Source organism: Ornithodoros turicata, chromosome 7 (genome assembly GCF_037126465.1).
Source record: "Ornithodoros turicata isolate Travis chromosome 7, ASM3712646v1, whole genome shotgun sequence".
NCBI classification, from domain to species: Eukaryota; Metazoa; Arthropoda; class Arachnida; order Ixodida; family Argasidae; genus Ornithodoros; species Ornithodoros turicata.
Window position 1 is genome coordinate 23,161,385 of NC_088207.1, and position 25,669 is coordinate 23,187,053.

At 47.7% G+C, this 25,669-nt stretch overlaps 1 protein-coding gene across 1 annotated transcript in view; it reads right to left on the reverse strand.

Moving 5' to 3' along the window:
• The window catches only part of LOC135399694 (uncharacterized), a 109,927-nt gene that overhangs the window by 360 nt on the left and 83,898 nt on the right, over positions 1 to 25,669 (reverse strand). Inside the window, exon 9 of the mRNA XM_064631428.1 lies at positions 3,658 to 3,786. Coding sequence (XP_064487498.1) covers positions 3,658 to 3,786 — 129 coding nt within the window. The remainder of the gene's footprint in view (positions 1 to 3,657; positions 3,787 to 25,669) is intronic.

Sequence of the window (25,669 nt, forward strand, 5' to 3'; positions counted from 1 at the left end):
TTCCCAACCATTGCACAGAAGACAGTCTTCAAGTCTGAGAAAGCGCCGGACGTACAAAATCTTTCAGACAATTAAGATGGGTGACAAAGGGGCAGGGCTGCCCTTTTCAACAAATCAGGGGAGAGAACAGTGTCATTCAGAAGACTAGTGGATGGTGTTATGCAATGATGTTGGTTTGAAAGGAGCGCGGAAAGCTATAATCAAGGACGCGTTAAGTAGCGGCTACGGGGGCCCGATATTCAACTTTCCGTTATACCATAACACGCGTTAAACCCGTAACTTTGGCCCGCGATTCGCCACGAGCTCTCGCTCGAGCCGATCAAAGCGGCTTTCGTGCGCGCGAACATTAAAGGGACCATGAAAGGATATTTGACAAGCCCGCCATCATTTTTAATTTGTTCCCCTGCACTAAAGCATTCACTTTGTAAAATACGAAGTTCAAAATGGTTCAATTAGCGAAGATATTCTTCAGGGTGACCCAGAAAACGTGTCATTGAATTATAATTAAAAGACTACACCAGCTAGAGTCATGCGGTCAACGGCATTTGTTCTTACTAGGTTTTTGCCACCTCCTGATCTGAAGGTCGTGTAACATAAGTTTCATTATGTAAATTTTCGCGAACTGAACTCGGAAATTTGCCAAGTAAAGGTCACTTTTTTACCCCAACAATGTGAAGATCGTGTCTAATGTATTCAAATTAATGATAATTGACAGGGATATTCAGGGCCTAACCCATGAGAAAAAATAGCCGAACATCATGCTCTACAGAGCTAGCGCGAGGACAAAATTTTCAGCACAATCCTTGTCAGTCCGACGAAAGGAGGTTGGAAACCCGGCCTACACCTACCTTGTTTCGTCTTGTGTTTTTTGAAAAATAAAATATTCCGTAAGAAGAAGGAGAACTGTTACTTTTTCTACGAGGGGCGTAAGTCAAATCGGGACCTTCTGTCTCCTGAGTGCACAAATGGCTCCTGCTACTTCTTTTTCATCATTTTCACACGCGACAGGCCTCCGCATTCACCACGTAGTGGTCCAAAGCTTGTGCAAAACAGAACACACGTGCTAGACAAGATGGCTGACAACGAGGTGAGCGCGCACATCGAACAGCGAATTGTCATGAAGTTTCTCGTGAATGAAGGCGTAAAGTCATCTGAAATTCATAGGCGACTTCAGGTTCAGTATGGCCACGATACACTTAGCTGCAGCAAAGTGTTTGAGTGGTGCAAACTGTTCCGAGACGGCCGTACATCAGTGTAGGACGATCCCGGCCTGGCGGCCCAGAGCCCAGTGCCAGTGTTCCTGAGAACACCCACTTGTGGAGAGCCTGATCTTCAAGGACAGACGGATAACATGTCTCGAACTGGATCGAAAGACGGACCTTTCTGTGGGAACGTTGAACACTATCATTCATGAACACATCCAGTTTCGAAAAGCCGGGCCTCATCACCAAAGGAGTGCTCCTCCTACCGGACAATGCACGCCCGCATACCGCGCATCTCACGACACGCACTTTACAGGAAATTGCTGGGAGTTGCTGCCACATCCCCCTTACAGTCCAGACCTCGCCCCCAGCGATTTCCATCTCTTCGGGCCACTGAAGGCGTTCCTTGGGGGCCGCCACTTCAGCTGCGACGACGAGGTCAAGAATGCGGTCCGACCATGGCTGCTACGCGTCGGTAAGGATTTCTACGCTACTGGCATCCAAGCCCTTGTGAAACGCTGGGACAAGTGCATTAGTGCAGCTGGAGATTACATAAAAAAAAAAGAATTTCTCGCCTACCCTTTTCGCGAAAAATTGCGAAAAATGAAAAGTCCCGGTTTGACTTGAACGCCCCTCGTACTCCATGGGCTGGGTTTGGAACCTCCTTTCGTCGGACTGCGAGCGATTGGGCTCAAAAAGTCGTCGCGCGTTATGGTTCGGTGCTACGAAAAGCATGATGTTCGGCTATATTTTCCGACGGGATAGCTCGCGAATATCACTGCCAATTATCATGAACTTGAGTGAATTCGGCACGCTCTTCATATTGGTGGGGTAAAAAAGTGACCTTTGCTTGGCAAATTTCCGAGTTCAGTTCGCAAATATTTACATAATTAAACTTACGATACAGGGCATTCACATCAGGAGGTGGCAAAAACCTAGTAAGAACAAATGCCGTTGACCGCATGATTCTAGCTGGCTGGCATTGTCAATGCGACACGTGCTATGTAGGGGAAACTGCGAGGAAGAAGGTCACCAGAATGAAGGAGCACAAGGCACAATTGACAAAACCACCAGCAAAGAATCAACGCACCGAACGCACACTTGACGATCACGTGTTAAGAACAGGACATATTTTCAATTTTGACAACGCGACAACATTGACCTTTGAACACAGATGGGGGGTGAGAAAATTCCTTGAATCTTGGCACACTCACAGCGAGATAAATGCCTGTAACAGTCACAAGGGGCCCTTACCAGTCTGTTACATTCCCGTTTTAAGCCCCCGTTTCATTTTCCTGTGCTGATGATGACGCCCGAATAGGTGTCGAAACGTTCACGATTTTTTCTTTTGTCACTTGTTATGCAAGCCAGTGTTACTCCATACTATTAAAGAAACATGTCCCCTGGCTTTTGGTCCATCTTCAGATAAGGTCTTAAAAAAATAATGAGTTAAAAATGAAACCAGATTTTCAGGATTTGTTTGCACTATTACTCAGCATAGTATTGCCCCCGTCCATATTATGCCGCACATACATATGTGAGTACTTTTTGGGCTAATGAACTGCAAGTTACGGCAACAGAAACCTCATATTCGCGTGCACCTTGATAAGGTAACATTGTAATGTGCAACCAATTTGATGAGTAAGATTTGTGCTCATCTCACAAAGTTCTCGCGCTATGGTGGCCACTTCTGTATTGTGCTTAGAAATTAGCAACAGTAATTACTTCGTTGAATCATATCTTATACCCTTGTCGTACGGGCTAATTTAGTATCATTTTCGTGATGTGCACTCGTCCAATCGAATGTCACTTTCACTACATGCCTGCCACAAGGCCCAAGTAAATTTCTACTCCCTTAAGATTCCAACAAATTGTCAACAAATATGTTCCACAAGAAATGTGGCCGCGTCCAGATCGCTACCCAGGGCAGCTTTTACAGGCTGTTAACGAAAGTTATTGCATTTTCTTGTCGCAGAATATTGTGTTGCACTTAAATCGAATAAGCCCGCCGTTGTTTAAAAATCCAGGGCGATTACCAGGTTGTTTTGTTATTCCGCAGTATTTTTACCAGTGTACCTCAAAGCGTGCCGTGGAGGCTACGCCCTCGATACGCCCAACTCACTAAATCCGTTAGCTCATTTCTGCAGAGTGACGAAAAGATGCCGTGTGACAGCACACGGATGACACTAAGTGCAAGTGTCACTCATTGTCTCGGGGGCGCTATCCCTCACAAGATGGTCCGAAGAAAGGGCTTTCCCATCAGCTGCATGGAACGTCCTTTCTCGGCGATGAACAAAAGAAATGAAGAACGAGACGAGCACAGACCGTCCGAAGGAAGTAAAGAGCGTGGTAGCACTTATTATTTGGAAATAAAGATGACCCGTTTTGCCTCCGCCATTTCTTTGTGTCCTCTCCTCTCCGGTGGAGAATAGCAATGTTACAAGCGGTTACGTACCTTAGATGCGAAATTTTGAGGCGTGTCGATTGTATACAGCGCCGTATCGTTCAATCTTTGAAAGTACGTCGACACTGTTTCGTTATCCACACGAGATGACGTACCGGCAGACTGGTAGTAATAGCACGCCTGCAAAGCATAAGAAGTCACACAAGTAAGCAGTGGAGGTCATCATAGAGAGCGCGCACCTAATAGCGCGTGTGCTAGGAGTGACACCCCCAAGAACACACTGTCATCCCAGGGCTATCCTAAGGTTGTCAGATGGGGACAGGTATGGCATCCCTAGGATGTCAAAATCTGATCCTCAAAATGTCATAATACTGCAACTTTGGCATATGAGATGACATCCCCGAGGCTGTCCCTCGCCCATCCTCAGGGACAAATTTAGGACAGTTTAACTACACATGGAGGACAATGCTTTCCCTCAATTCCCTGTTTTGATTTGTGTTCCCATGCAACGCGTTTGCGCTAGCATACGTCTAAAAGATGTCTAAATGTAGACTTTGGGAATGTCTATTAGACGTCTAACGAAGTAGCTCTATTGCTTCGTATCCGTCCCCTAGTCCAGCTAACGTTACGCTAAAATACAGCTAATAGCCGGATAATTGTTCGATCCATTTAGACCATTTTAGACCAAACGTCTAAGATGGGACGGTACTTATCTATCCACTGAGCCGTCATATAGACATGCATTAGCCATGACATCTAAAATTATACATATTTTATACCTAAATTTTGGCACTAGTGGCCCATGTATTGGTTCGTCCAGGTATATGTCACTGACATGCACATGCATTCATATGTGATTCATGCACAAAGGCAACATGGATGTTGGTACAAGATTTATTTCTATGGACATACCGGGCAAACACTGACTTCCAAACATGTCGACAAGTCAGCAGACATTGTGAGCGCTTCTCCTTATTGCAAAGTCACATACCAGCAAATCTTGGTACTCTTCCAAAGCAGATAGTAATGTACATGTACACAAATCGCAGCAATTATATCACTGGTAGCTGCAAGTATTGCCTCTGTCTCTGGGTCCGTGCTTGAGTGCTCCAAATGCAAGCAGGGTAGTTTCATTTTAAATCGAACAACGTGTGAAAGTCGTATTTTTTAATTCGCCCAGAAAAAATATATGTTAGAGGACTGTTCAAACGACGCAAATCGCGACACGTGCGACGCTCGTGCGTGGAGTAGTTTCCGCGTAAGAGAGGGGGAAAGTCTGAGGCTGCTTGAGCACGCTTTCTTCTGGACCGACTTTGACGGGATCTAGCACCGCTAATTTTATTTGTAGGAACTGGAGGTTTTTTTGTGATTATAGGCTACACCATAGACATGGTCGACAGTCACCCACAGAACTCTGAGAGCCACAGATTTTCTGTTAAAAAATGCCAAACTTGGCGTAAACGTTCAAAAAGGCCAAACTTTGTTACCAATTTTCTTCATGACGGAACGTCTGAGAACATCGAGCTTGGTGCCATTCGATAGGACATTTAAAGAGCTTCCGTGCTGTATAGAATTCCTGTTTCTCAGCCCAGTTGTTTTTGTGTTATTAGCTTGAGAATCACACATGGTAGGCGAAAATTGCCAATGTTGCATCTCAATTTTCTCAAAAATGCCATCTTCGATTTCCTTGGTTATTTTTCAAAAGGTGGTGTCATGTCTGTACTTTAGACGCCAAGCGAGACAATCTTATTTTTGCCTGAGAGACGCGCAGCGATTTTTTTTGTCAGGCAGGGTGCACGAGGCTGCGGCCTTGCGCGCCCCACCCACGAGCACGCGACCTTCAACCTCTTCTTTGCTACATGTGTCCCGCTGACGGAGAAATCAATGGCCACACTGCGTGAGCTTGTTGTAGTGTCCCCGGAGCATCACTTCACGTTTACCCAATGGCCTTCCAGTTCCGTCAGGCTCATTCAAACCGTGGGAGAGTACATGAGTTGCCTGTGCGCCCTTGACGAGAAGCCCCAGTTCGACGAACATACCGACAAAGCAATGAGAAGAAACGAAGCGCTTCGTAGAGATCTTTATCCACTGGTAACATCTTAGCTTTTGTTTCAGGTTGCTGCCAGTTCCCCAGGAAGTGTGAAAGTCACATCCTTTTCATTGGTAAAAGAACGAAAAGCGGAAGTTTCCAACAACGTAAAATGTGCCCGTTGCGAGATCCCTGCAGGTGGTGGCTGCTACCATTAAATTAGCATCATCCGATAGCTTTACACGTGTCCTTTCACATGATATAAAGTGAGTGGGTTCAAGTGCATGGATGCCAGAAGGACTACTGAAGACCACACCGAGGGTTTAAGGTACCTACGGCTACCGGAAACGAGGGATTTTAGTTGTACGTTGTTCTGTCGGCAATTTTGATTCCCACGGCGACACTGACACATCTCGGTGAGGGCGAACGGTTATACTTGAGAGCAGCAACTGCCATCACAGCTGTCTTACGGGTTTTGTACCACTCGTCGTGGTTCCGAAATAACGCTACGGAGCATAAAACTAATTAAAGCGAGCACGCACACCTTCGGAACTATCACTTATTGCGCCCAAGTTAAGAGGCGACTGCAACCATGCGACCACAAATTTGTATTCTCAGGTGTTGTAACTTTCTGTCCCCTGTGGCCGTAGTTCTGCCTTCTTAATATTAACTCGCACGACAGCCTCATAGCGTGCGTATGTGCATTGCCTCAAGCACATGTGCGGGAGAATAGTGAATATGCGCACATGCGTATACGCACACGTCGTGCGTGCGACTCCCATGAAAGTGCGTAATAGCAAATTCAAGTCGCCCACGAAAGTATTGCTCTGCGTCTCCAAAGGAAAAAATAAACATACGTACGATAAGTGCAAAATAAGTACATAACGCAACATCTGGGCATTAAATTACAAAGCAAAGACTACGAAGCAAAACGCGCTCGTAAACATACGAGAGAAAGCAAAGAGAGCCTTTGTGTGGAAAAATCGCTCCGCGGAAAGGTAGCCCTACGTCTCAATCAAAAAGAGAAAAAGGTACTTTACCAGCAGCGCAAAGTACCGGCATAATTCTGCCCCTGTGGAATAAATCGTGAAAAATATTCCGGCTTTTTAGAACTAATTAAGATCGAACATGCAAAATTTTCGCGTACCACTCGTGGTTTTGCGATACTAGGCGGACAAAGAATGCGTTTAAACCCAGTCACTTTACATCATGTGAAAGGTCATGTCTAAAGCTATCGGATGATGCTAATCCAATGGTGGCAGCCACCACGTGCAGGGGTCTCGCAATAGGCCCATTTTACGTTTTTCGAAACGTTCGGTTTTCGTTCTTTTACCAATGAAAAGGATGTGCCTTTCACACTAACTGAGGGACTGGCAGCAACCTGAAACAAAAGCTAAGATGTTACCAGTGGGTAAAGATCTCTACGAAGCGCTTCGTTTCTTCTCATTGCTTTGTCGGTATGTTCGTCGAACTGGGGCTTCTCGTCAAGGGCGCACAGGCAACTCATGTACTCTCCCACGGTTTGAATGAGCCTGACGGAACTGAGAGACCATTGGGTAAACGTAAAGTGATGTAAACAAGCTCACGCCGTGTGGTCATTCATTTCTCTGTCAACGGGACACATGTAGCAAAGAAGAGGTTGAAGGTCGCGTGCTCGTGGGTGGGGCGCGCAAGGCCGCAGCCTCGTGCACCATGCCTGACGAAAAAAATCGCTGCGCGTCTCTCAGGCAAAAATAAAAGATTGTCACACTTGGCGTCTAAAGTACAGACATGACACCACATTTTGAAAAATAACCAAGGAAATCGAAGATGGCATTTTTGAGAAAATTGAGATGCAACATTGGCAATTCTCGCCTACCATGTGTGATTCTCAAGCTAATAACACAAAAACAACTGGGCTGAGAAACAGGAATTCTATACAGCACGAAAGCTCTTTAAATGTCCTATCGAATGGCACCAAGCTCGATGTTCTCAGACGTTCCGTCATGAAGAAAATTGGTAACAAAGTTTGGCCTTTTTGAACATTTACGCCAAGTTTGGCATTTTTTAGCAGAAAATCTGTGGCTCTCAGAGTTCTGTGGGTGACGGTCGATAATGTCCATGGTGTAGCCTATAATCACAAAAAACTTCCAGTTCCTAGAGATAAAATTAGCTGTGCTAGATCCCGTCAAAGTCGGTCCAGAAGAAAGCGTGCTCAAGCAGCCTCAGACTTTCCTCCTCTCCTACGCGGAAACAACTCCACGCGCGAGCGTCGCACGTGGCGCGATTTGCGTCGTTTGAACAGTCCTCTAACATATATTTTTTCTGGGCGAATTAAAAAATACGACTTTCACATGTTGTTCGATTTAAAATGAAACTACCCAGCAGTACTTTACACACGTGTGGGGTGGTAGACGGCTGTGGGTAGCAGGAAGGAACGTTTCCGAGGTACACTGAAAATAGAAAAGACAATGTGTGATATCACTATAAATGCCTGTATGTAAAAATGTTGCATGCTGCTTGTTTACTGCAGAACTGCAATTTATGCATATTTTTTATTCAGGCACTATGCAAGTGTCAAGCATTTCCCTATCCATACATGTCGGATCATAGTTGCTCGCGGAGAACCCATTTGATTCCCGACTGACAATTCGAAGTCGAACGATGAGGTTACTAAAGGGACCGTGAAGTGACACATCCTACTCGGCAAATCACAATCTGCACACGTTAAAAAGAAAATTGTGTGACTGAATCTGAAAAATAATCATTCTGACAGGCTGCACGTACATGGCATCAATGACATGAATCAGACGCAGTTCAGACAATCCAACTGTAACTGAAGCTCTTTGGCAACAAAGTATTTACAAGAGACTCACAGAGCATCAGATTAGCGAACTCTTAGAAATCCAGCGATATTGAACAACAGCACAGTCAGATTAGAAAAGGTAATAGTTTGTGTTTACCTAAAATATGATCGTAGCTCCAGCCCAGCTGAAGTGCCACCGAATGGCTTACAGGCCAGGCGTAGTAATCGTGACCTTCATTTCGTGACTCTGCCAGCACCTATAAAGATAATAAAGACGTAAATCCAAGAGGTACCCGAGCCAACAACGTATCCAAACGATTGAATCTTAAAGGGACTGTCGCATCCGGAACCGTGGTTACGAATCCAATACCAATGTGTTCGGAACACTACCACGAGCTATTTGCCAAATTTTCTCCTTCCAAAACGGACCGGGTGATGAGGAATCGAATTTAAAAGATCCGGTTTCGTTTTGATCCACGAAAGCGCCAGCGCCAACAACATCGCGTGACGCAAGGTCGAATCTGGCTAATCCGCTGTGAAGGACGCTGTCGTCTGCCGCAAAGTCTGGGGCTGCTTTGTTTTTTTTTTTTCGGCACGTCGCCCGTATTCACATGTGACACTTTCTGGTGGCGCGGATACTATCGCTACGCTTGCATCCTTCGCGTGAGATGTCGTTTGGAAACTGACGCAGCGTTCCCGACTCCAGGAAAACTTCCTTCGAAAACCTCGATGTTTGATTTCGCACGCCAAGGATACAGCTACAGCAAGACCCCAGACGAAGCGAAAGTTGGAAGCAGCTACATCACTAGAGGGTATCCTGGATGAGAACATCGTGCAAGTGCAACTTGGATTGACACAAAAAAAGGAACGAATTGAAACTTGATGCCGTTCCGACAGTGTTCCACGAACGAAGCGAGCCAGCAACTTCGACAGTAAGTCACAATATCTATATGTAGTTTCCCAATCGGGTCTGTCACCCTTGCGCGTGAGTAACTTAGCAGCAAAAAGACGAAATAAAATACAATAAACAAGTAAAAGAACATGTCATTCATATGAACGTGATTGGCTTTTCTCGTTGTCGGACGCGTTATCATGAAACTTTCCCTGTTACTGAACCTGCGACTTTTGTGGAATGTGGTAGACATGATTGGTTTTCACTGTGATTGTCGCTGCAATACTGCGGTGGATACACCACCAGAAGTTCTGGCCGATGACAGAGAGCTGGGAACAAAGTGTGATGCGTGCGTGTGGTGCGTGCCGTCATTGCACAACTCTGCCGCTTCACCAGCACTGCAGCATATAGGTACTCATCCGGTTCTTGGGCCGCACAAACACTTGGATTGTTTCCTGCGTCGTAGTGTGAATGTCACACTCCGTGGTCATGAGGCTCGTTCTGTTGCGCTAACGCAGCTGCGGCACGTACATCACCAGCGACTTGCAGAAGAAGCGGATCTGTCGAATATTGGCCGTCATCAAACATATATATTCGTCACGGGAGCTATTACTAAAGGCATTTGAACAGCACGATTCGCCACTTCCGCGTTCCGAGTCCGCCATCTCCGTATGTGCCTTCGCCTTCGTCTCCCTGACCTTGCTCTTGCAAGCTGCAAGCTGCGGGGACTCCTCTGGCTCGCCGCGTTCTTATTGGTCAGATTCCATGTGACGTTGCCAAAGATTCTCAGGAGGGAGTTCCGCTTGACGCCCGCATCCGTCGTCTGCTGTAGCGCCGCTTACACACGAATTATGCAAAAAGTATTCCGTCGATCGGGATGGGACTTTCGGAGTCATGGTCAGTGAAGGACGGGGAATCTCATTTCACTGTGGTTTCGAAATCGATCTGTGGTCGATGCAACTGTCCCTTTAACACACACATACGTCAGTCCCATATCTCCATATTGTTCGTCGCCAGTACACTGAACAGACAGCATCGAACGTAACCAAACGACAATCATGTTAACACATTTAGGTCAGTCCCACTGACCAGTGCTCAGAGCACTGGTCAGTGCTCGTCACTCATTCGCAACATCATTCTGCAGAGAAAGAAAACCATATTCAGCTGCTGTGCTCCAGAGCTCTATCGCATGCGATTGTGAACACAAGCAGGCACAAATCTGAAAGCAGATGACAAGAAAGAAAGCAAACTCACCCCTCAAACCTGAAGTACAGAGAACAAATAAAGGATGTCGCCTCCCCGCTACAGCAGCGCTCGTTGTTACGCTTAAGGATATCGCTCATTGCGTATTGGACAGGATGCCGGAACTGTCCAGTTGACCGACAGATTGCAAGAAAACATACGCACGACGCTGGACAAGAAATAAACTTACTGAACTTCGAAACACTACAGTAGCGAGCGTCAGCAGGCTCCAACAGCTCCCCAAGAGCCCATAGTTTGAGATAATTCACACAACACTGGGTACACGACCAATGAGAGTGCAACGTTGTAGAAATTATGCAATGCCAGTCGGCCAATCAGGAGCCTTAACTTTGGCTGACCTTTCGACCGGTTCTGGCTACCATCGACTTCTACCGGATTTCACGCCTACCGCCGTTACCCGATATTCAAAATAACTGAAGCTCCTTTTGGCTAAAAGAAATATTTATTTGACACAAAGCACTGATTCAAAGACCTGATACATGGGTGCACTGTGAATACAAAGTCCACCCCGTTGCAGACGCACTGTAACTAAGTTCGAACTTGAAGCAAAACGAACACAGCTCTTGAAATCCGACGGGGCCCGCGCTTGTTCTTCACACTCCAACTCACGAAGCATTCCAGTTCTGGAGTTGATAGACTGTTCGTGGAATAGTCGTCTCCAGGAACAGCACAACACACGTTGAATCACATCGACGCATGAATAAACCACCGAGCACTTCTACAAACTCTTCTGCCGATTGACATCACCGAAACACGGAACACAAGAGGACGGACGCCGTGCCGACCGATGCGAGCTATTTCGAAACTATGCTGAAACTGCTGAAACAACGGCCGCCGGGACGCTGCACACACATACGCGCGTAAAAAATGCGATTTCAAAACGTTGTCGACCAATCGGAGCGCGCACGCAGTCTGGGCCAATGAGCTTGCAACGTTGCAGATTGGCGCAGTGGTACATACTCTACAGCCGCATCCTCGGTTACCTGAGGAGGACTGGCGTCAGCTCCAGCAACTTAGCAAACAAGTATGAACGCTGACCGTTGCGCTGCGTCGCTGGCGGCGCGCTCTGCCGATGCCGTTTCCAAACTGGCGCCCGAGGGAGTCTTCGCGCTGTCTGTTTTCGTCTCATTGCAGCACTCTTCCGCAGTCACATTTTCTTTTGCCTGCTTGGAACTTTATTCAGACTAGGTTGTTCATGGGGTCAGTACGTGCCAATAACAGTTGAATCTAATCACGTTGAGCCTCACGGTTGCAAGACACACGGTTTCTAGTCGCTCTGTCGTGACAGCAGCAAGAACAAACTATACTTTGATAATATTTCGCAGAACACAGAGGCAACGTTGTGTTATAGCTCCAGCGAAAACGGTTGCATGAATTTGTGATGCAAGTCTAAATGTGGTCAACGTGTGACATGCTTTTAGACGTCTAACGGTAGACGTCTACTGCGAAATATCTCAGCCATGTCTCGTGACCGCCCGTTCTTAGACGTCTAAAGAATGTATAGCGCTATGGACAGGTTGTAGACGTCTAAATTTATCGGTACCCGTAAAGTCTCAAGTTAGCCCATTTTTAAACGTATACTAGCGCACCACGTGTTACCTGGATTATTTTGGTATTTCTGGCACGCACATCCGCCAAGTGCTTACAGAAGTTACATCAAATTGCAATGACACCAAAGTTAAGGCAGCATTTTTATTGTTCCACTGAGAAACAGAATCTTGTCAAGGACACTAAGTCTGAGAAATCCTCGTACTGCCAACTGTAGGGTGGGATAAGCTTAAGCTTGCCCACTCCGTAACCAACTCCGAAAATTCTCTCCCGAAGCCCACACAGATACTGTTAGTTGCTTATAACGTGACCCTCCATAAATTCGAGAGTCCTGCTCGCCTGCTACGCAAAACGAAGGGCGCGCTGTCCATGTTTCTTTCGATTACGCAAAGAACAATACCCAAAGCGAAAAATTGATTGAAGTAGTGCTCTGCTTCATTCTAAAGTCTGTTTCTTACTTCCTTTGATTTGAGACATTCAGGTAGAACCTTTGAAAGTCAAAACAAGTGCCACAGAATCGCGCGTTTTGTTCTTTCCAGGAGAAATCCTTCATGTATCATAGACAGTCATTCCTTTTGGCGGCTGGGAATTTTACGCTGGGCCACGTACCCTATATTTAAGAAAAATGTCAGTCAGGTCCGAGGATCGGCCCAAAAACAAAACAAATGTGCATAGGGAGCAGGTAAACTAAACAATATAATAGTTCTCGTCCTCCTAGCTACCCACAGGGACGGGCACAGGACGTGCCTGAATGACTCTTCACGGACAGTCCGCGAGTGTTGTCCTCAGGATTTCTTGGGGATACACCTCGAAGGACGAGGACACGATGACACTGTAGGGACATCCTGAGGTCCATGTACAACTCAAGTTTTCCTGGGGAACAGTTCGACGATGAGAATAATGAATTTATAACATATAGTATCCATCGAAACTTTGCATTTTGAAGGAACAATTCAATGATATTTTTTGGCTGGTCGCCCCGACCTGCTGACGTTTACTTTGATGATGATGAGATGGGGAGATTCACTAGGGGCAACAAACTCTACCACATTGCCGGTGGTGATGGGGTGAAATATAATGAGCCACCTCACAGTGAGAACCGATGTCCTGCGGAGTCCAAAAAGTTTAGGCGTGTTTCTTGTTTTTAGAGCAATGCGTTGGTGGGCAGTCATGTCATGGATCGGACAGTTTTGTCCTCGTGAGTGGACGAAACTCACAGGCAAAAATTGGAGAAGTCTAGCACTCGCAAGCGAATAAAATAAGTACTTAAAGAGACAAACATTTATTTTACTGAAAAAGTTTTCGGACTCAGTCCGTCCTTCATCGGGTGCGATCGCACCTGATGAAGGACGGACTCAGTCCGAAAGCTTGTTCTTCAGTAAAATAAATGTTTCAATCTCTTTAAATGCTTATTTGAGTGGGTGAACGTCCAGCTAAGTGAGTGAAAGTGTGGTTCTGAAATATTGGCAGTGAGGGCAATGAAGGAGGATCCAGATCACTGCAGTCGCACGCGCTAACGCTTGAGAGGAAGCGTTTCGTCGCATTCAGAAAGCGAGCGCTGTATAATCTCTGGCAAGCATAGATGGGGGATGTCAGTTGCCCATTGATAGGAAGACAGCAGTGCGACAAAACGTCAAACAGTGGAACGACGACGTTCTCTAAGCAGTGGAATGCTTGTCCCTCTCCCGAGCTGCTTCTGCCGTGCTATCAGAGCCCCCCGGCCTCGAGGTCAAAGCGAATGTCCCCAGGGGGAAAATAGGTTGTTTTTTGACGGCAGCGACACTTAGTTCGAAGCTAATCGAGTTTTGTACATGAAATAGTTTCATGACTTCGCCGCAACAACAATACATTGAAGCGATTGTGCTGCAGTCGCTGCTCGAGAAAAAAAAACGCAGATCTTAGGAACAATGTTCGGAACCGGCTCTTCCGGAAACACGTCCGGGCTTCCGGTCTCCGGCTCTGGTGCACTTGTGTCCCGTTGGTGAAGTTTTTGTGTGCGTGTGTGTTTTTTTATGCCTTTTGCTGTTCCCTTCTTATTGAAATCATTGCGGAGAGTGGCGTGGAAGGCCGTGGGCCGTTACCGCGCCGCGAAATGGTGCAACAACAGCAACAAAGCCTTCTGGAATTTCACTTTTCTACTTCCCAACCGCCGATGACGAGAGGTACGTGTGTTTCTCACACTGTCAACTGCATTTGTTGCTGGCGCTGTTGTGCACTTTCGAAATTGCTCTGATTATTAATTCAATGTGGTTTCTGGGGAAACGTACGCCAACTTGTCTGAAACTGGCGAGCACCGGGCAAAGGACAGTTGGCAATGCTGCATACATTTAACCGAAAACCAGTTCGCTGGAGCAACGGAAAAGCGCTTACGCGCAAACGCTCGCCCGTCTAAACGAGTGACGGATTGTCGGCTCCCGTCTCCGATAGGTATGCTGGTTCCGCAAGGTAGGCATGATGGTGCCGAAACTGTAATATAGGTCGGGAAAACTTTAGAATATCGCTAAGAAGAGCCATTAGAGAATACCGTTCTGCAGTTTGTGACATTACATTTAATGTTGCGACCAAATTGTTTTATAGACATACCTAGTGACGAGCACGTGACATCCGTGTCAGCCCCATATACCTCAGGAATTCTTGCCTCTAGGTAACATGTTTTGCATTATATTTCATGCTATGCGCTATAGCCTTTTATAGTGCTATTATAGTTTTACTGGTCATTCAGATACTCAATTGGCTGTTGTGAGAAAACCCACTTTGGATCAAGCCACAAAGAGTTCGGGGAGCTTCAGATAGATAAATACATGTAGGGGGAAAATGTAGAAATGTAGATCTGACTGGTGCGACCAGCTGTTCTTTTTGTTGGCGAACTTCGATTCACTGTATTTCGCAGTTCTTGAGTGTAGTACAAAGAACTGAATGCTACTTTGTGGCAATCAAAAACACACAAACACAAATAAAAACAACAAACAAACCCATCTTACAAATACGGTTTCCTGGTGATTTGACGAGACGTTACACTCAGACCAAACATGAAATATGCCTCCCGTTTCCTAGCAGTGAGTAGTAAGCATTCAACCCAAGTTCTGCACAGAAAATCCACGGCAAGTATTCCACTTTTTACTTTAAAATTATTTTTCAATTATAAATTATAAATATAATATAAACAAATTATAAAAAAAATTTAAATTTTAATTTTGTAAGATTTTTAAAATTTTAAAATAGTGCATAATTTGACTCAATGCAATACTTGTCGTGGATTTTCTATGTAAAACTCAGGTTGTAGAAAAAAAAACTAAACAGAAAGGGTGCAGACAGAGAGAAACAATTTATCTGAAAATTAACGACGCCATCTTGAAAAACGCACTCCACGCATAACGTCATCACCCAAGAATGCATCTGTACGGTTCTAGGGCGTGTACGGTCTATACAGGAGCCGTATTATTTTTGAATCACCATCCCAAGATTCTTTCATTTTTACAACTATAATGATTGCATAAAAATAGGAAACCTACTGCAGAAGAGCACCATGCATGAAAACTGATTCTAGGAATTCCAATGTCTTACTAAATGAGACTTGCAAAAGAACAAGATATCCTAACACGTAACTCCATCAATGGCTAATAAGAGGACTAAGCACTCAACAAATCAACACAGAGTACGGGTAACAAGGAGTGCAGAACGATACATCCATTATCATCCATTACACATCTGATAGCCAGGCATGGAACTGAATCGTAATGCTTTTGTCTCCTGTATGAAGTCGCGCATCTGCACCCTCTAGCGGTTACATTCTCAACTAATCTTGCGACAAAATTATTAAGATTCACGCCAGCACTACTCTTGTTCCCAAGGCAGAAGATAGAAAATGGCTGGGATTCCCGGACAACAGCAACCAGCGCCCGACGTGGGGCATGAAAATCATAAAAAAAGGGGGAAAGTTATCACGTGCGAAAGAATTAGTTACACAACAAATCAGCCCACCACAACAGGAGCGCAGAACGATGCGACTGCTCCATCCAACAGCCAGGCACAGAACTGACTCGTAGTGCTTTTTCTCTTCAAAAAAGTTACACATCAGCAGCCCCCTAGTGGTTCCTTTCTCAACTAATTTCATGGCAAAATTATTAAGAATCACGCCAGCACTACTCTAGTTCTCAAGGCAGAAGAAGATAGAAAATGGCGGGGATGCCCAGACAACAGCAACCAGCGCCCGACATGCACGGGCATGAAAATGGGGACAAACAAAGTGGGGACAAAGTTGGCGAAAGAATTAGTTACACAACACATCAGTCACAAGGAGCGCAGAACGACACGTCCATTCCGTCCGACAGCCAGGCGCAGAACTGAATCATAATGCTTTTTACTCCTCTATAAAGTCATGCATCTGTCCCTCTTGTGGTTGATTTCTGAACTAATTTAATCACAAAATTATTACAAATTGTTTTAGCACTATTCCTATTTAGGGCAGCACTATTGCCACGAATCATCTTCGAGAAACTTCCGGGGCAGGCATGAAACGGTACATCTCTTCCCGGCGCGTACTGAAGAAGAAGCAAGAAGAATCCAGACACATCGCCTGCTCTCTGGCAAATGCACATGCTGTTTCTAGACTTTTCGGCACGACGCTTAAATGCTTGTGCGCTCCAGGCTGGGGCATTCATTCTTTGGACTCAGTTGTGTTCAGAGAGCTATCTCTCTTGTGCTTTTGCTACCAAGTAGCTTAATAATCCGTTTGCTGTTTATTCGACGATTCGCCGGCCCATTTCGCTTCGTGACATTTCTGGTGGAGGTCCGGGGCATCCCTTGTTCAACGGCCTGGAAGACCAACTGTGACAAAGGAGAAGACAGCTTGGCCTGCCTGCAGAATTCTTGGTCCACTAGAACCCCCTAAACGCAAGATGATGATGACTGTGGAGACCACCACACAAGTGGCGCATCCTGTTGCCACGCCCATAACCCCTGCACATTCCCATAGCCCTGAAGACATTCAGTGGGGAATATTACGACGACGTGGACGATTGGGTCGACCACTACGAGCGGATCGCCAGGTTCAACAACTGGAGTGACGACCAGAAGCTCGTCAACGTCTATTTCTCCCTGGAAGGCACCACAAAGACATGGTTCGAGAACCAGGAGACTTCGCTCGCGTCCTGGGACGTCTTTAAAAGCAAACTCCGCAAGGCGTTCGCTTTTCAACAACGAGCTGAACGCGCCGAACATCTGCTCCAGAGACGAATCCAGCTGCCGAACGAAAGCGTTACTGGCTTTGTCGAAGATGTGTTGCGCTCTTCCGGCGAGCTGACCCCAAAGCATCCGAGGAGAAGAAGGTTCAGCGACTCATGAGGGGTGTGAAAGAAGAAATTTTTCGCGCCCTGTCCCGGGATCCACCCGCCACGACCGACGCTTTTCTGGACGAAGCCATCCGCATTGAGAGAGCCCTGCTCTCTCGCGCTACCGTCGACCAACGACACCAGGACTACGAGGCTTTCTCCACGACCGCTGGCCTTGACGTCTGATTGCTCAGACAGCTGATTCGAGAGGTGGTACGCGAAGTAAGAGCTCTCCTCTGTCCTGATAAGGCCCAAGACCGTTTGTCTTCGATCGGTGCGATCATCAAGGACGAGGTTCAGCAGGCAATCCAGACGTCGTCAACCACCAACCCTGACGCCGGAGTACAGAGACCTACCTACGCCACCGTTCTGAGACAGGTGCCACCTACTCGTCCGCCGTACTACGGAAATCGTTGGACACCCCCTCGGCCTGTCCAACCTACTCTGAGCCTCCCGCCACACTCTGAGCCATTCCGTAAAACGGACGTTTGGCGGACTCCCGACTTCAGGCCGCTCTGCTACCACTGTGGAGAGGCCAACCACGTCTATCGCCGATGTTCCTACCGACGCCTTGGCCTTCCCGGTTTTTCACCCGACGCCCCTTGCCACCAGCGCGGTAGTCGCCCCGCCGCAATTGAAGACTATCTACGGCAGCGGAATGCTTCTGCTGGCTCACGACGCGACCTCTCCCCGAGCGTCCCCCACCGCAGCAGGTCGCCAGGGAGAGCACGTTCGCTGTGACCGGCAAGACGACCTGTAGGGCGCAGCCCTAACCGGGAAAACTGAAGACTGCAGCTCCGGGAGGTGAAGCTGCGGACCGATGGCAAGTTACAATTCCTCCAACTCGACGAACAGCAACGCAGCACTGCCACGACGTTCGAAATATTACCAATAACCTGAAAATACTCATCGACGGCCATGAGATGATTGCGTTAATCGATACCGGAGCCGACGACTCCGTTATAAGTGGTACGTTGGCTAAGAAGCTTCGCAAGGTGCAAACGAAGTGGGATGAGCCTGACATCAGGACTGCTGGTGGACACGTCTAAACACCGACTGCAGTCATACACGTGCGTGACATCCAGTACGTCGTCAGCTTCGTCGTCCTGCCGAACTGCCCACGGGATGTAATACTCGTAATCGACTTTCTAGACGAAAATGAAGCACTCATCGACTTCACAGAGGGAGTTCTCTTTCAAAATGCCGGAAACTGCGGAAGACAAGTGGTGGGCACTAATAACCCCGGAGAAGCGCCCAAACGCGGACGTAACCGCCGTGACGAGTCAGCACGTCAACCTGCCTCCCTTGTCGTCAGTTCTTGTGACCGCTACGTGTGACAGAGCACAAACTGGCTGTTTGTTGGCTGAAGGCAACACACAACTTCTCCTCGAACAAGGAATTGGGATAGCAAGAGGAATTGTGTGCCCGTAAGAAACGGAATAGTCGAACTCCTGGTCACAAATTTTCTCCCGGAGCCACAACACTTCGCAAACGGCACGAAGCTAGCCGTCATCGTAGACCAATACTCCACCACGGATGTTTGCCTGATGGATACTGCTCTCATCACGATCACCACGGAACACGAGGCCGAACATTTCGACGTAAACCCTCAACTCAATACAACTCAAAAGCAAACCCTTCTCCAGATGCTCAACGATTTCAGTGACTGTTTCGCTGTATCGTCGAAAGTAAGACAAACACCCATTGCGAAGCACCGCATCATCCCCGAGGAAAAGGCCCGTCCTATTCACCGCATGCCGTACCGGGTCTCCTGCAAAGAGCGAGAAACGATCCGAACGCAAGTAGAAGAGATGCTAAGAGATGACATTATCCAGCCGTCGACCAGTCCATGGGCATTGCCGGTGGTACTAGTGAAGAAGAAGGACGGAACACTCAGGTTCTGCGTCGACTACCGGAAACTCAATGAGATAATGAAGAAGGACATCTACCCGTTACCGCGCATCGACGACACGCTCGATCGCCTTCAAAACGCAAAATTTTTCTCTTCCATGGATCTTAAGACAGGGTACTGGCAAATCGAAGTCGACGAACGGGACCGTGAGAAGACTGCCTTCGTCACTACGGATGGTCTTTTCGAATTCAAGGTTATGCCTTTCAGCCTTTGCACAGCACCAGTGACGTTCCAGCGAGTTATGGATATAGTTCCCGCCGGGTTAAAGTGGCAAACCTGCCTGGTGTACCTCGACGATGTTTTGACGTCTTCGCAAGAACTTTCGAAGAGCATGTTGAACGACTGAAGCAAGTCCTCGAGGCTATCAGAACTGCAGGGCTGACGTTGAAGCCTCAGAAGTGTCGATTTGGCTACGAGGAACTCAGATTTCTCGGCCATCTCGTGAGCAGCGACGGCGTACGCCCCGACCCTGAGAAGATGGCGGCCATCGCAAATTACCCTGTTCCTTCTAACGTGAAAGACGTTCGAAGCTTTCTTGGCCTTTACACCTACTACCGACGGTTCATTCCGAACTTTTCAAGAATTGCGTCACCCCTGAATGCCCTCATGAAGGACGGATTCACGTTTATCTGGACTGAAGCCCAGCAACAGGCGTTTGATGAATTGCACACGCGTCTACAGACTGCACCCATGCTTCGATCCAAACGCCGAAACAGAAATACACACCGACGCAAGCAACGATGGTCGAGCAGCGGTGCTCGTTCAACTTCACGATGGCGTCGAACGTGTCATCGCTTACGCAAGCAGAACGCTAACCAAGGTAGAGAAGAACTATTCGACGATCGAAGGAGAGTGCCTTGCACTTATATCATCCATCGGCCATCACAAAGTTGTGTCCCTACCTGTATGGACGGCCGTTCAAGGTGGTAACAGACCACCATCCTCTGTGCTGGCTGGCTGGTTTAAGGGACCCCTCAGGACGCCTAGCGAGATGGAGCCTCCGATTACAGGAGTATGACGTAACCGTCACTTACAAGTCAGCAAGAAAACAATGACGCCGACTGCCTGTCCCGAGCACCACTCCAGCGACAGGACAACGGTCTCGAGGACGACGACGCCTTCCTCGGTCTAATGAGCGCGACTACCATGTCTACCAAGCAGTACAACGACCCCGAATTGAAGACACTCGTCGACTATCTGCAGGGCCGCGCCGACAATGTTCCTTCCATCTTAAGAAGATCACTCCTAAGTTTTTCCCTATGTAATGGTGTCCTCTACAAAGAAAACCACGCACCACAAGGCGCTACGTGGCTTCTCGTTGCGCCTGGGGACATGCGCATCGAGATTCTTCAATCCTGCCACGACGAACCGTCATCAGGTCATTTGGGATAGAGCCAGACAGTGGCCCGTATAAGGGAAAAGTACTACTGGCCAAAACTGGCCAAGACCGTACACCACTACGTAAGGACCTGCCGGGAATTTCAACGACGAAAAACGCCGCCGGTGAAACGCGCCGTTCGAGCAGATTGGGATGGATCTACTCGGGCCCTTCCCACGTTCGTCTTCCGGAAATCGTTGGATAATTGTCGCCACCGACTACCTGACACGCTATGCTGAGACTGAGGCACTTCCACAGGGCACAGCAACAGAAGTGGTGAAGTTCTTCATTCAGAACATCGTACTACAGCACGGAGCTCATACCGCCTTAATCACCGATAGGGGAACGACATTTACAAGCAGGCTAACACAAGAAATCCTTCGACTCAGCCACACTGGAGGACAACGGCGTACCATCCGCAGACGAACGGGCTCACCGAACGCCTAAACAAAACCCTTGCCGACATGATTTCGATGTACGTCGACGTCGAGTACAAGCCATGGGACGAAATACTGCCTTACGTCACGTTCGCCTATAACATAGCTGTCCAGCAAACAACGGGATTCACACCGTTCCACCGTGCACACGGCCATGACCCATCGACTATGCTGGACGCGATGCTGCCCCACGAACCCAGTGATGAGGAAAACGACGCTCTGGACTTCACGCAGCGAGCACAAGAAGCCCGCCAGCTGGCCAGACTACGCATTGGTCAACAGCAACGCGTCGACGAAAGAAGATACAATTTGCGCCGTCGAGATGTACGCTTCAGTCTACGCGACTTGGTATGGATTTGGACGCCGATTCGACGACGAGGCCTTAGCGAGAAGCTACTCAAGCGCTACTTCGGTCCCTACAAAGTACTTTGACGCATTGGAGACCTGGATTACGAAGTGGCACCTGAGGGCAGCGCTCCCTCTGGACGACCCCCGAGGACTGAAATACTTCACGTCGTTCGACTGAAGCCGTACTACAGCAGGTAGGGCTGTAGACTGGCCGGAAGGAGACAACATGACAAGAAAAAAACAATAAGAAGAAACGGCATCGAGACGATGCCACGTCTACGGAGGGGGCACGATCATTTTCGAGAAACTTCCAGGGCAGGCATGGTACATCTCATCCCGGCGCGTGCTGAAGAAGCAAGATTATTCCAGACACATCGCCTGCTCTCTGGCAAACGCACGTGCTGTTTCTAGACTTTTTGGCGCGACGCTTAACTGCTTGTGCGCTCCAGGCTGGGGCATTCATTCTTTGTACTCAGTTGTGTTCAGAGAGCTATCTCTCTTGTGCTTTTGCTACCAAGTAGTTTAATAAACCGTTTGCTGTTTATTCGACGATTCGCCGGCCCATTTCGCTTTGTGACACTATCAACATGTCAAGACAAGAATGTTCTTTGTCAAAAAAGAAAATATACAAAGCGTCAACAGAGGAAAGCATGCATGTCGGGGCATGTCAGGAGCGCTATTACACGAGGACAAATCGCACGACTGCTGGGCAACAGGAGGAAAGCAAACACAGAAAATAACTTGAACAGAGTGAAAAAGACACTGGCCATCATCGGACACGTACACTACACTCTCTCATTGTAAATCCGCTCGTCACAAAATCCACCATTCACCAGTGACGAACCACACATCCGCACCCCATCAGAGGCAGACGGAACCCCACTGAAGCTACGCTCTTCCACTAACGGCCAACGCAATTGCTAGTAGCAGAATTAACGTATCCACACCTGCCAGTGTCCAAGATACAAGTGAATCCTTGCGCCCCCTGCAGGCTTTGCTCATTGGCCGCGACGTCATCCTATTGTCTCAGGCTACACAGTTTTTCTCCACTAATGTCCAACCTATCGCCTCTGAACAAGGTCCACCTGAAACAATAGAGTCGCGGTATGACGTCATCATGCAGCTGCGTGGCTCAAGGACGCATACCCTCTAGACAGGGGACCTGTTATTTATTGAATCACCATCCCAAGATTATTTCCTTTATTCTACTATAATGATTGCATGGGGAACTATTGCAGAAAAACACCATACATGAGAGGTGATTGTAGGAATTAAGCATTTCATTCCCAAAGTCTTACTAAATGAGACTTATGAGTACAGGAAAAAACAAAATAATGGTTCAGCAAGACATGTCCATCCCATCCGAGAACCAGGCAGATAACTGAATAATGACGCTTTGTTCCTCTTGAACAAAGTCACACACCTGTCCCCCTTGCAGTTACTCTCTGAACTAAATGAATCACAAAATTATTAAGAATCGTTCTAGCTCTACTCCCATTCAAGGCAGCACTATCGACATCGTCAAGAATGTTTCGTTTCGAAAAGAAAAAAAACTACATGTAGAAGGAAAGCATGTCAGAACAGGTCTGCGCATGTCAGCGCACGTTTGTCAGACAACAAGAGGAAAAAAGCGAAAAGAAACACTAACAAAGCAGAAAACCAGCATTAAACTATTTCTAAGCACACGCACTCCTCTGCACAATACACACCATTTTTCTATTGCTACACTTTTTTCCAGTAACGGTCAATGCATTACTACAGACTGCGTGACGTCATCACATCCTGTCTGAAGAAGACAGCGGCAAAGACAAACACTCCTAATATTTATTGAATTGCAAGGTTATTTCCTTTGTCCGACTCCTAATGACGTTCACATTTACAATAAAATTCAACAAAAAAAGCACCATGCATATTTGCCCCAAAGGCTCATCATAGTCATTAGAATCACAACATCAGTAAACTACCACTGCTCTTTTAAAATAAGTGAAACCACTCAACATCATCACCAGGCTTATGTAATACATGACCCTTTCTGTACCCGTATACTCGTTGTCTGAGGCTACACCTGCCAGCAAAAAGGTGCGAAAGCCTGGGGGCAAAGTTTCATTCGCGCACCACAAAGCACAAGACAGAACGCCTTTACGGGAACATGATTGCATTCCCACTATATTAATGAATTTCTATCTTGCATTGCAGTTTAGAAAAACTACTACAAAACAATAATTTTAGGAGCCTATTAAAATTCTACTTTCTATGTGTTGGGTAAGAAGAACTAGCCTCCGTTCTGGTTGAGAGACAGATAACGAATGACCGACCTCGTTTATTGCTCAGCGCGAGCTCCCCGTCCCTTCCGTCTTCCTCCTCCAATGAGCAACATCCTCTTCCGCGGCGCTGGTTGCGTCTGCCTCCAAAGGGTACAGTCGCTGTATCGGGCGCGGGATCCGCTGTCCACTCGGAAGGAGGACCCAGAAGCATCGCGCAACACCGTCATTCCTAGGTATAGACTCGACGACGCGGCGAGTTTTCCAAGTGAGGGAAGGTAAATTGTCGTCCTCTACCACCACGACATCTCCGACCTGCAGTGTGGATCTTGGGGCTGGTGCGGCGTGATGACCTGACCGGAGCAAGAGGAGATACTCCCTTTTCCAGCGTACCGAGAATCGCTTTAAAAATGTGTGTCTGAGTTGAAATCTGCGTCACAGGTGGATGGGAGTAGAGTTCGCTGCAGGTACCTCTATTCTGGGTCGTAGCCTGACTGCGCATCTTCCCAACATGAAGTGTGAAGGAGTCAAAACCTCCCTGTCTTTGATGTCGTAGTGAGGGGTGTAAGGGGCCGACTGTTAACTGCTGCTTCCACCTCTAGTACTACGGTAAATAGCTCTTCATAGCTCAGGCTGGAACGCCCTAGAGAACACCTAAGCGCCTCCTTTATCGTACGAATAACACGTTCCCAGAAGCCTCCCCACCACGGGGCGCATTCCGCAATGAAGTTCCAGTGTATGCGATGAGTACTCGCGTGGGCTAGGATGTCTTCGTTTGTTGCTCTGCGCAGTAGCCTCGAGCAGCACCGGAACGTCTTGGCGTTGTCTGAATATACCGTTGACGGCACCCCGCGCCGAGCTACGAAACGGCTGAAGGCTTGTAGAAACATTTGTGCGGACATGTCCATTGTGAGCTCCAGGTGGACCGCTCTAGTTACCGCACAGAAGAACACCAATATGTATACCTTGGAGTACGTGTCCTCTGGCGCTTTACAATAAAGCGGCCCACAGAAATCGACTCCACTAACCGCGAAGGCGTAGTCTCAGTGATCCGGTCTCTTGGTAGTGGCGCGACAGGGGCACACTCCAGACGGAGCTTCCTGTGTCGACACGGTAGACAAGAATTCAGGACGCGCTTGACGGTCCGTCGTCCCTTCAAGATCCAAAGCCTTGAGCGCAGCTCCGCCAGTATAAGCGGCGCTCCACCATGAATAAGGCGAACATGTGTAGCTTCGATCAGGAGCTCGGTGAACCGATGGCCACTTGGGAGCATGATTGGGTGTCTCACATCCTCTGGCTTGTTAAGCTGCTGGAGTAGACCGCCTACTCTAAGTAGTCCATAATGGTCCAAGAAAGGCTGGAGAGTTAGAACCGCGGAGTCTCGCGGAACTGCACGTCCCAACTTCAACGCGGCAACTTCCTGCGTAAATGATATTGTTTGGACGTTCCTGAGCCAGTAAAGCTCCGCATCATTCAGTTCCGCCGCTGAGAGCGGTCCTGATAGGGGTGTTCCTTATACCCCGGCGTTCCACAAAAACCTTTTGATCCAAGCTGTAATTCGCAGTAACCTGAGAAGGCGCTCGTAGTGCGTAACCTGGAGCAGGGGTTCGGGACTAGGCGAGGGCACCGGTGCTGTCGGACAGGCAGTCAGGTGAGCATTGCTTCCGTTGTCGGTTTTTGGAGTCACGGCCCTAGGTGGCCAGTTCGGTTCTGGAAGCGACAACCATGACGGACCTGACCACCAGGCTAACTTCTGCTGGGCAAACGAGGCTGGTGCTCCGCGCGTGATTAGGTCTGCCGGATTATCGTGACTTCGGCAGTGTTGCCAGGTAGACGTCTCTGTCAACCGACGTAATTCCGACGAGCGGTTCCTGACGAAG